Source organism: Sus scrofa, chromosome 11 (genome assembly GCF_000003025.6).
Source record: "Sus scrofa isolate TJ Tabasco breed Duroc chromosome 11, Sscrofa11.1, whole genome shotgun sequence".
Classification (NCBI taxonomy): domain Eukaryota; kingdom Metazoa; phylum Chordata; class Mammalia; order Artiodactyla; family Suidae; genus Sus; species Sus scrofa.
The window spans coordinates 43,870,706-43,883,793 of NC_010453.5; the positions used below are offsets into that span (position 1 = coordinate 43,870,706).

The 13,088-nt window shown below is 32.6% G+C and overlaps 1 protein-coding gene across 1 annotated transcript in view; it reads right to left on the reverse strand.

Annotated features, from left to right (window-relative positions):
* DACH1 (dachshund family transcription factor 1) overlaps nucleotides 1-13,088 on the reverse strand; it is a 422,381-nt gene that overhangs the window by 105,320 nt on the left and 303,973 nt on the right. Inside the window, exons 5-6 of the mRNA XM_001924267.6 lie at nucleotides 10,104-10,239; nucleotides 6,246-6,380 (exon numbers count right to left, since the gene is read on the reverse strand). Coding sequence (XP_001924302.4) covers nucleotides 6,246-6,380; nucleotides 10,104-10,239 — 271 coding nt within the window. The remainder of the gene's footprint in view (nucleotides 1-6,245; nucleotides 6,381-10,103; nucleotides 10,240-13,088) is intronic.

The following is a 13,088-nucleotide window of genomic DNA, read 5'->3' on the forward strand; positions in this document are numbered from 1 at the left end:
CTGATTAACACAGTTACTTTAAAAATGATTTCCTTCCAAAACTGCACATATTACAATGTTATCATATAGATTCAAAATGCTCTGTAAAATATGGAGTTTTGCATTGCCTATTTGGGATTGAAGCATAAATCATGATAACTGTAATATTATGCATTATAAACAGAGAGTATTCTAATTGTGGTTGACAACATGTATATTTTCCCATCTATAAAAGCAAATCACATCCCATTAGCTAATTTGATAGTACTAAGAGTTTTCATAGAATATTTATATAAATTAAGTGCTCCAGACATACATTATCTCGTTTAGCTTGGAAAAGAAATGTATTGTATCCACTAATGCCAGACTGTGCTAGATATACAGAGATGATGATAAGATAGAGTTTCTCCCCAGAAGAATTTTGGAATAAGCAGTAATGAATAAGAAGGCCTATGTATTCCAGGTAAAGAAAGAAATTAAACTGTCTAGCAAAGGACAGAGGAGGTTTGAGAAACATGAATGTTCAGTGTGAAAAAAGTGCACAGGGGAAAAAACACTAAGGCCTGTATTTTATTCCAATTGCCCATCTTTAGTTATGTCATGGAAATATTACAAGGAAGGATTTTGTTAAATATTATTGCAGCCTCTGTTTCTCAAAGTATAATTCCTAAAACGGTAAAACCAATGCCTTAAAAAGTTTCACATGGGCTGTGGTTTTGCGGTGAAATCTGTCATTTACTTAAGAAAGCGCTCTGGGATGCAATGAACTTTGTTGCCCAGTGTTATGAATCACAGTATTAAGTTCCACACCATCATTGCACAAGCTTGGAAACTGAAGAGGAGAGTCACATGAGTAGATATTTAGGGATAATGTTCAATAAGAGAATGTGAGATATGCCAAGAGAATTTATATCCAAAGGATGAGAGTGAAGGAGAGGTTGCATGTTATAGAATTTTAAGAAGAAAATACTCATGGCCCATATATATGTACCACACATATATTTACCGCTCTTAAAATATACAAATTTCTAAAGAAAAGGGGTTTTCACTCTATGCACCTCTATATAGGCACATGAGGTACCAACAGGTTCATTTGTGAAAGAGGCATAATGACATTTACTTTTTTTTTTTTTTTTTAGTGCCACACCTGTGTCATATGAAAGTTCTCAGGCTAGGGTCGAATCAAAACTGTAGCTGCCAGCCTATGCCACTGCCACAGCAACACAGGATCTGAGCCACTTGTGCAACCTACACCACAGCTCATGGCAACACTGGATCCTTTAACCCACTAATACTGAGCAAGGCCAGAGATCGACAGCATCCTCATGGATACTAGTCAGGCTCATTACTTTTGAGACACAATGGGAACGTCCTGACATTTACTTTTAATTAATTTGTGTACCGTCAATATAGAATGTTTAAAAGAAAGTCCTTTTTAAAGATAATCCTAAAATTAGAATGTTTCAACAATAAGAAATTTTCAAAAATGAATATATTTCAAAAAATTATTTCCACAAACAGGGGAATAGTGATGGCAGTTATTTTAAAAAGATGTTTTGTAGGAAAATGGTCTACAAAGTTGGAAGCTAAGAATAATGGGAGTAAACCCCAGCAAGGCCAGTTTGCTCACTACTTTATTGCCTTCAGTGCTCTGTCCTCAAATTCAGAGCACCAAAATGAGAAGCTTTCATCCAAGTCTCTTAGCCATTGGAAATATTGGGAACTGCTCACCAAGCAGAATATGCAACAAAAGAAATGTTTATGGCCTGAAACAAATCCTCTATATTTGCTGCATCATCTTAAATTATCTAAAATGACAGGAGTCACCAATGAAAGAATGTTTTCACATTTTTACAAAAACAAAGGGAAAGGCCTTTAATCTAGGGAAAATTAGGCTATATATGAAATAAAAATACTGTACAACTGTAGCAAAGAGGGAAAGAGAAAGAAGAAGGAGAATTTTGCATTTTACATGGATTATTTCACTTATCTGACATTCCTTAAATATTTAACAACTGATTATATCATTTTGGTTTATTTGATCCAAAAATAAAATACTCTAACACAAATTAGGTATTCAGTAGTTAGTTATAAATACTCGATGTTTACTGTAATTGGAATAAAGCTGATACTATGGGTTTATCTGTGTCATAATTTAAATTTCAGTGAGCAAAATATTAGATAAATTCTATAATAAAAATGTGCATATGAAACTACATGCAAGGTATGAAATGCTCAAAAATGTGTTGAAATTAGCTGCAATTTAACCAATTTAAGAAAAACCAAGAAATAAATTATGTATGACAGAGGTAACACTGTATATTAGCATCAGTGAACAATTTGGGGGGGATAAAGAGAGAGGTGCAGCATAAAATAATGAGAGCCTATTTTTATCATTTAAATGTCCTTGAGTATGTATTTGGAGAAAACTCTAATTAAAAAGGTGTATGCACCACAGTGTTCATAGCAGCATTATGTGGAATAGCCAAGACATGGAGGAAACGTAAATATCTATCAACAGATGAATGAATAAAGAAGATGTGGTACATATATATATATATATATACACACACACCTATGTATAATAGAATATTAGTCAACCATAAAAAAGAATGAAATAATGCTGCATGCAGCAACATGGATGGGCCTAGTTATTATTAGACTAAGTGAAATAAGTCAGCCAAAGACAAATATATGATATTACTTACATGCAGAATCTAAAAACGTATTGATATATATCAATGAAAGAGTGACATACACATTATATGAATGAAATCAATATATATAACTGCCATACACCAGAAACTAACCCAACACTGTAAATCAACTACACTCCAATAAAACAAGAAAACACAAATGAATACTGCCTATTCCACTAAATTTAGAAGGAGGGTAGAAATTAGTAATGTTTCTAAAATCCAGAAAGCTGTAGAGAACTTGGAATGTGCTTGGAAAAGTTAGAAGACAAAGTTGTTTTTGAGGCTATGGAGTGTATAATAGATTTCTTCAGCACAAATCTTTGACAAACTCCCTAACTGTAGTCCAAGTTCATACTATTAAAATCAATTCTCCTTACACTTGGCATGACTGAAACATGTCCATTATTTCTTGGTACACTAGCTCATTTTTCATATTTATATTCTGAATGTACTTTAAACCCTTCCTGGGTTCAAAAACATATCAGAGTGTTTTTATATTAAAAACTAAGGAGCAAATTTATTCAGTACTTAGTTCTAGTACTACTGAATTTTAATGCCTGTAAAGCCACTGGTCCTTCAACTAGTGGTGACAAATATTTTGTTTAATAGAGTGAACTCAATAGCTTTTTAATATTAAGAAAATTTTAAAATACTTAAAAGTTACTGATGATTAAGATTTTAGGCCACAATGATTCTCAGTATACAAGTTAATTTTGGTATCTGTTTTTAACATCAATGTTTTCTTAAGAATTATTATCTTTTGGATGATTTAAAGTAGTAGGCAGCAAATTACATTTATATTCAAGACAAAATGACACAAACATAATTAATTTCTCTAAAAATGTCTTTAAATGAAGTCACTTATTTTAATACAGAGATGCGTAGTAAGAAAGTTACAGTCCTAGTATAAGACACATGATAAATGCAGTCATGAAAGAAAACAATTTTTAATTTAATAGACCCTATCAATCTAGAAGGTCTATGAATATTTACTATTCATCCAGTATACTGAAAAATAGATAAGAGAGCGAATACAAGAGAAGAGCATCATATAATAAAACACTTACTATAAGAGTATCAAAATCTATTAAAATTTCCATGATTCCATAATTGCATTGGAAATTATGAGTTCAATGGCAGTTTCACATTCCTAAAGAGAATATTAAAATAAAAACTTATTTTCCTTTACAAAGAACACATTAAAATACTGGAAGATTGTTGGGATATGGTCAAGGTCTTTATTCTGACAGCAAAAGTAATTTAAAAACTTAAGATGTGGTAAGACATACCATTAATTATAGAGAAAGTTTTTTGTGTATATCCATGGACAGAAAACTCTACTGTTTCTTATAAATGTTAGTCTAAAGGTTATGTCATTCCACATCTGCCTTCCATTTACTCCTTAAAGACTGTAATCTTCACAGTTGTCTTAACTTACCTTCACCATCTCTTAGAATCTTCTAGTAATTCAGCTCAGATCAATATGCATTCATAGACTGTCTAGTCTGTTTAAAGCAAATGCAATACACACATGACTCCAAGGAGTTTACAGTCTAGTACTGGAAGCAGACCAATGAAAAAATACCTTCCAAATAACAAGGCAAATGTTTCAATGAAGTTTTGAGCAGCAGGCACAAGGGAAAACCAGAGGTGAGATCCCTCTATCAACCTAGTTTGGTATCGCAGGAAATAGTAGTAAATAGATGAAAGGTATATAGACAGATGATGGACAGATAGGCAGAGAGAACTTATGACTCATAAAAAAGTTACAAAAATCATAGGTCAACTCAATTTGAAACATGACATTTTGGTAGAAACCTTCCTACCAAAAATTCCAGTGAGATCCATTATTCCTATGACATTATTGATTATGCCTTTGGTAGTGTTCTCTTCACTACCACCTCCAGGCTTTTATATTTCATTCCCAACCTTTCTTCACCAAGAGAATTAAGCCCTAATATCCTGACATCTGCTGTATATGATAAAACTTCTCTCTTATCCATTTTATGAAACTAGCTATGTAGCCTCCATGAGAAACCCGATAAATGAGTGACTAAAATTATTTTCTATAGGGCTTCATTCTTTCCTGGAACCCTATTAGAGAATGGCTGCTTAACCCAAATAACGAATTATTATATTTGAATATTCTTACTTAAAACTTAAATCCTCTATAAAGTTTTCTATTTCATTACTATACTAATTTTCATAATATTTCCACAAATAGCTTTTTTATTAAATATAAAAGGTATATGTCAAAGTATCCACAAGGCACTATAGATAACATTTTTCTTCATTATTGAGGAACTCACAGAAAGAATAGAATTAGACATTTAGGGACAATCTGGCCCATGGATGCACTTGTATATACTGCCCAGATTAGCAATAATACTTGATAACAAATTTCAAAATAAATAATTAGAAAGTTGCCTTAATTTTGCTACCTTTCAAACAGGCCTAGATTTTAACACGTTAGCACCTAGAAAAGATTACCATTTTCTCATTAATCTGATAATAGAGATAATTTAATTTGTAGAAGTACCATATTCTTTCTCCATGAAGGCTCAGCAGAGCTGTTTTCATGTTGAATGGAAGAATGTTTATGTAAGCATGTTTACTTTTTGCAAAATAGTCATTTTTGAGAAAAAAAGATTGCCCCAATTTAACTTCGTCTTTCTCCAATCATTACTTAAATGTCCAATTTTATTTATTTTCCTTTTTGATAGCCAATTAATTGCTGTCTTTTTATAATTGTGCCTTTTGTATAATTATGTTTTCTAAGAAAAAATAATCCTTCTCATTACACTGATTATTCAATATCCATGTCAAAATGGTAGTCAAAGTACTCAGACTGTATTAATAAAATTTAAAAATAATAAATTGAAAAAGAAATGACAGAGCCCTAGTAGTCCCAATTTAAATTTACCATTTGAAAACATGAGTTTGCATCCCCTAGCAAAAATTTTCAATGTGCATGTTAAAATATCTCAAGTTCTTTATGAAATTATTTTATGAAATAGGGCATGAAAATACAAATGTTTGCCTTTGAAAATGAGATTGATGCAAATGAAACAGAAATAGAAAATTTTCACAGCTTGTACAATCTGGGCTCTAAATAACTACTAGTACATTGGTTGATAAGATTCACTGTGTTTCTTGGTTGATAAAATGAACATGTTTCTTAACCCAAAAAATACAAATAATAATCCTTTGTGTATTGTTGTTGCTATGTCATGCTAAGTATAATGACAACTTATCCTGAAAGCATTGAGAAAGAAAAACAGTAGACCTGCAGGAACTCAGAGATAACAATTAAAACAGACAGCTCTCTCTTTTTTTTTTTTTTAATGTACTGTTTAATGAATATTTACCTGTTGTTTTAGAGAAAAGCAGCAGGTTTTCATTCATATTTCTTTTTGTTGAAAAGGCTTAATTCTTAATTAATATTATAGGTTTTTAAAATCTTTGTGTGCCATATTCTCATGCAATCTTGACATATACTTTATTCTGTGACTAAAATCTAGTTCATATGTTAAGCTAGAAAAACAAGGCCATATAATCATATATTACCTTTTTCAATATGCATCCTTTTCGACTCATGTCCCATGTCATGTCCAGCCAAATCACCCTCTTTTGGCCCAGGGAGTACGTTTGGTGATAAACCCATCAGCATCTGGTTCATGGACAAGCCATTCTGATGGACAGCTGTCAAGCCCGAAACAAAAGAAAAAGGACAAAAACATCATAATGCATAATGTTCACATAACTTAAGCTCTTTTGAACATTCAGAAGTAAATAAAATATTGTGTTCTAACTTTAAAATTATAATCGTCTCTAAATTGAACACTGTAAAAACAGATAATTCTTGACAACAAGCAGAAATTATTGAAAATGAAATTTTATTTTCATTTCATATAAAAATGTATATTGTTAAATGTTTGTAATACTTTGGAATACCTATAAAACTACAACTACCAATGTAGTGTTCAAGCTTTACCCAGTATTTCACATTCTCTCCTTAGCATATAACTTTCCTCAACTCTGCAAAAGCTAATAACTCCTTAACATTAGAACGCTCTTTAATACTGTAAAGTTAAAATATAATTTAAAGAATTCTAGTGGCAAGAGAGGGCAAATAGAATTCTTCCCAAGTGAGGCACTGAACAAAGTGTTTCAAAATTCATATTTTATTCTAGTCAATGAAACACAAAGTTTTGCAGATATCAAATTCTTTAAAATTGGATTTGAACTCAATTTAAAAGTAAAAGTGGACAATTAATATTTATTAAATGGTTGACCATGCTGTACAGTAGAAAATTGACAGAACACTGCAAATCAGCTATAATAGAAAAAAAGAAAAATCTTTATATAAAAAAATATTTATTAAATGGTTGAATGATTAAAACCAATAATTTCTTTCATGAACTATTAAAAGTAACAGCTCACTACTGAAAGGATAAAGTAGCTGATCAAACGCTCTCATGATTTTCACATTCCGGTCAATAAATTTCTTAATAAATTGCCCATGAAAATCTCAGTTTTGTGCAAAGATTTTGGAAAAGAAATCATTTCTTAAAAACTTAGTATATATATAAATAATATATAAGATATTAGGAATACCATTTGGAAATCCCATAGTAACAATTGTTTCAAGCAAGAACTTCAATGAGCTATTCTGAAACTAGGGAAGTGAAAGTTTGATAAGGAGTGAAATATTTATATAATGTTAAACTATCTCCTCACAAGATACTTATTATCTACAAAGCTTTAAAAAAATTTAAAAAGTCACTTTCCAGGAGAGATATCTAATAGTCAGCTACCACCTCAGCCAAGTGATAGTTATCAGACGTATTGGCAAAATATTGTATGTCTCCTGAAATCAGGCACTGAAGACCCACTATCATGTCTGTGTTATTCCTGCCAAAAATACATAACCTAAATCAGATAAAACATCAAAAAATTCAAATCCGAGAGACATTCCACAAAATAAATGGCCTGTATTCTTCAAAAATGTCAAAGTACTGAAAGATGAAAAAGACTGAGTTCCTGTTTCAGATTTTAAAAGATTAGGGGGATATAAGTAATTTCAACCTGTGATCCTGAATTGGATTTGAAACCAGGAAAGAAACATCTCTTGTTATTACAAATGTTAGAGAGAAAAAAAAAAAAAAAAGGAAAAAATATCTGTGGGAAAGTTGGTTAAATTTGAATAAGATGTGTGGCTTAGAGAACAGTATTAGAATAATGTTAATTTCCTGATTTTAATCATTGTTCTATGGTTTTGTAAGGGAAATGTCTAGTTTGTAGAAAATAAACAATGAAGTATTCGAGGTAAGAAGCGTGATGTCTGTGATAAGAACATTAAGGTGACATTAGGCCTTCATTCGTGAAGAGAGATCAACTGATTTAGTGAAAATGGATAATACATATTTAAGAATTTTTTATTATATTGAAAATTTTATTGGTCTAAATTATTTTAAAATAACATGTTAAAAATAAATATGCATATATGTGTGTGCACATGTGTATATATTTATTTCCGTTTGGACAATTACTGTAGTCCATGCATTCAAAAACTGTTACTTTGTCTCCATAAGAATTTTAAAATATGATTAATGAAAAACATGAATATACTACAAAATTCTCAAATCTTTATTTGTCCATTTTCCATTTAAGTTTTATGAAAAAAAAATGAAATTTTCTTTTTCTAGAAGAACAGTACCTTTCCAATGACAGAATCTTAAAAAGCGCTAGAAATGAAACCAGATACTTATCATTAAATATCTAATTCTAGTGAACGTATGCCACCAAAGCATACAGAAAATATTTTATTTGAAAAATACTTTGAAGTAGTGGGAACTTAAGTTAACCAGCCCCAGAAATACAATTGGTTTAGGAATAATTATCGAGTTATATCTCCATTTTATTAATAAACAGTAATGCACATCTCTTACAAACTTAGGGAAATATGTCAAATGAAGCATTCGTATTTAGAATTATGTTGAAATGCATGATTGTCAATAGTTGACCATTTTTAAAACAAATTTACTACATACAAATCGACCTAATATTTAAATTATTCACCTCAATAGTATCCATATGAGAATAAGCAAACTTTCCTTTACAGTTTATAAAGACAGAAAATGTTTTTCCCATTATGAAAATATTCCCAACAACCAAATAACTTTAATGAATTTTGTGTAATTAGATAAAGTTTGTATTATAAGCAGGATTTTATAAAATAACAACTAAATCCTGTAAGTGATATAGTAAATATTGGTTTTATTAACCAAGATAGTCACTGTTAATAAGCTCATTTTATTGGTAAAACAATATTAGATTCCTATATAGACACAAAATAAACAATTAACTGACATTTTAACTTTTAATTTTCTTGGCCATGAGACCAAGATTAAATACATGAAAACATCATCATGAAATACAATATAACCTTTCTTTTTAGAATTCAATAATAATAATACATAATAATAATATGCAGTATTGACTAATTCTAATCCTAAAATTTAACCTATTTCAAACTCTGTAATATATTGATCATCTAAATGACTATGAAATGTTTGTTAAAAATCAGTTATTTTGAATTCTACTTATTTTATTCCTTTTTGTGGATATCCGTCAATGCAAGTTAGCGAATTTTAAAAGTTAGTGAATGTTTAAAAAATGGCAGGTGTATGTGTAACTGAATCGCTTTGTTGTACAGCAGAAATTATCAAAATCTTGTACATCAAGTATACTTCAACAAAACTTTAAAAAATGAAAAAAGTAGGGAGTTCCCATTGTGGCTCAGAGGAAGTGAACCCAACTAGTATCCATAAGGATGCAGCTTGGATCTCTGGCCCTGCTCAGTGGGTTAAGGACCCAGAGTCACCATAAGCTGTGTAGGCCAGCAGCTGTAGCTCCGTTTAGACCCCTAGCCTGGGAACTTCCACATGCAGCAGCTGCGGCCCTCAAAAAAAAAAAAAAAAGTGAAAAAAGTAATATGAATGAATTAAAGGAAAAAATAAATAAATCGTATGTACATACAAGAAAAAAAAAAAACAGAAGGCAGGTATGAGACTGAGGGAATGAAGATGGATAATCCATAAACAATATATCTGGGTACTAGGTCTTTAAGATTTGGGTGCGTTTACTTCAGAAACTAATTTAGAAGGTTACTTTCTCTGTCTCATAGCTCTAGTCTTTATGTGTGGCATCAGCAAGAGGGAGTTTATATCAGAACCTGTTAATGTAGTACCATACCTCATGATATTGCAAACTGGGAAACATAATTTTGAGAGATGGCTATTGCTACGGAGTTTCAGAACATGATCCATCTGAGATCTATTTGGAATGAGGGTATTTTGATTAGAAAAGCCAGCTGCACCTAATAAAGTTGAAAGCAGTGACAAGTGGAAGTATGACACCTACGGATTCTGTCAGAGGAGCTCTCAGTCCGCGCTGGGGAGCTGGACACGCTGCTGCTGCGGTGTGATGATGGGTGGCTGCCAGGCCTTCGGCCCTCCTCCAGGGAGGGGGCAGGTGAGGGGCTGTCGGGAACCCGCTCCTACACCCCCATGGGAGGGAGAGAGAAAGAAAGAGGTAAATACATGGGACCTTTGCTTAAGGAATGTTGATTTTCCTTAATGCTACAGAAAGGTGAAGACAAACACATCTTTGTTTCCCCTCATCAACATTTCACTGGATTAAAAGACACCTTTTATCTTGAGTAAAGTCAAAGTGAGGAAAGCCTAGAAAGGAACACGCATCTATGGGTGAGCATTGCTGCAGTCAGGGCAAATGTCAATTATTGGAATAATTTTCTTTGATTCTAATAATTTGGATGAAAAGAGAGGCCAAAAAAGACAACCAGTTGAAAACCACTTGGCAAGGAAAAATTAACACAGCAAAGCAGGTTTTAATTCTAGACAATTATCAATTTGAATAAAAAAGAAATCTTTACATATATTCTATTGCTTCCACAAGTGTCTAGGATCATTTAACACACAAATTATCACCGTGACAGACCATAGTAATACTACCAAAGGAGATGTTAACAGCTATTTCATTATGACACAGCACTGGATATACTTGGATGGTCACATTTCAAGGCGTCATGGAAATCTATATTATTTACCATTGGAATAATTTTCTTTGATTCTAATAATTTTCAGACTCCTAGCTCCAATTCAACCATACCAATATATTAGGGGAAATTCATGAAATATGTGTTAGTTGTTTCCCAGGGAGACTTGGTAATACATTTCCTGATAGTGTTCTATGCTAATACTCAAGTCCCACTCATACCTTCCCCTTTAAATGCTGCACCTTCCCCATGAGACTAATGTGCAAAGAGTTTGTATAACTGCCTCCAATAAACTATTTTAAATGGAGTTACAGATTCAGAAATAAGATATTCATTTGTTAACATTTTCCTCTTTGAGCAACAAGCTATTTCTACCTTCAGATATCAATACACACAGGCCTTGAAGAACTGTTTTTTCAGTAATTCATAAATATTTGGAAGTTAGAAGTAAACTGATACATGATACATAAATAATAAGTAGATTATTCCTGATAAGAGTGTAAAGATGCCAATTATTTTCACTTTTTATTTTTTGGCCATGCCTGTGGCATGGGGAAGCTCCAGGGCCAGGGATTGAACCCACGCCATAGCAGTGACCCAAGCCGTAGCAGCGACAATGCCAGATTCTTAACCCATTGTGCCACCAGGCAATTCCAAAGATGAAAATATTTAAAAAGCAGAGTTTTTAATACAAAAAAGTTCTAAAATGGAATTGGCTTATAGGAAGCTATTTTCAAAATGTCAAAGGCTGATGTAATATGGAAAATGGAGACAAGCTCAAGGCTTTGGACTAATGGAAAGAGGGTGATGTACGTCTTCACCTTCAAAAGTTCCTTTAGGAGTTCCCGTTGTGGCGCAGTGGTTAACTAATCCGACTAGGACTAGGAACCATGAGGTTGTGGTGTTCGATCCCTGACCTTGCTCAGTGGGTTAAGGATCCAGCATTGCCAGGAGCTGTGGTGTAGGTTGCAGATGCAGCTCGGATCCCGCGTTGCTGTGGCTGTAGTGTAGGCAGGCAGCTACAACTCCGATTAGACCCCTAGCCTGGGAATCTCCATATGCCGCGGGAGCGGCTCAAGAAATGGCAAAAAGACAACAACAACAAAGTTCCTTTAACCTAGTGATGGTGTACAATTGTACTTTGAATTAGAAACACCTGGGAAGTTCTTAAACATGCCTATGCCTGGGCTTTACTCCCCAGGATGCTGGCTCACTGTATTATGAGTTGAATTGTTTCTTCCAATATAGTTAAAGTTTTGCCCCCCAATAGCAATGAATGTGAACATTTGGAAACAAGGTCATTCACATCATTGTTTATCCATGAATACATTTTAGTATTCCTCTTAATAATTATGCAAGTGATCAAATTTGTGGTGACACATGTTTGGCCAAACAGAGGTACGGGGCAATCCTGAAATTGATCAATCCCGCTGAAATCATTTTGCAGTCTGAATTTCCTGTCATAATAGATTTCTCAACAGCACTAAAGAATGCATGATAAACTGATTTTTTCTCTGAGATAATAAATTCATAAAATATTTAAATATTTAATGCAAAAACTCTAGTAATAATGGTTATGCAATTGAAAACAAGTATTTATTTATTTAATTTTATACATAAGTATAATGATTGTGTCATTGGTCAGTATATTTTATTGTAAAGATTTTCCTTGATGATTCTTTTCACTCATGCATTATTCACTTATACATTCTTAATACTCTAAAGGTCCTGTAATAAACTAGGTGAAAAATAAACTAGAGGAGTTCCTGTCATGGCTCAGTGGTTAATGAATCCAACTAAGAACCATGAGGTTGCGGGTTCAATCCCTGGCCTCACTCAGTGGGTTAAGGATCCAGCGTTGCCATGAGCTGTGGTGCAGGTCGCAGACGCAGCTTGGATCCAGTGTTGCTGTGGCTCTGGCATAGGCTGTGGGCTACAGCTCTGATTAGACCCCTAGTCTGGGAATCTCCATATGCCACGGTGTGGCCCTAGAAATGACAAAAAAATAAATAAATAAATAAAAACTAAAAAAAAAAAAAAACCACTAGATTTTAAAATCATAATTTAGGGCTTAGAAGATATAGGTAAAATGGTAGTATTTATTTTAGCTTTAACTTATTTTTATTTTAATTACATTTCGTCTAAGAACAAAGGATACAAGGCCAATAATACTTTTACTTAAAGAAAATAATTTATGCAAAATTTTGCGCTTTAAAAGCTTAAGTATTCAATTGAAACTTTCCATAAACTGAAACACAACATATTCAGTCATTTCACTTAATGTATAATTTCAATCTTTGGAACATGATGTATTGTTCTTTGAAGAATTT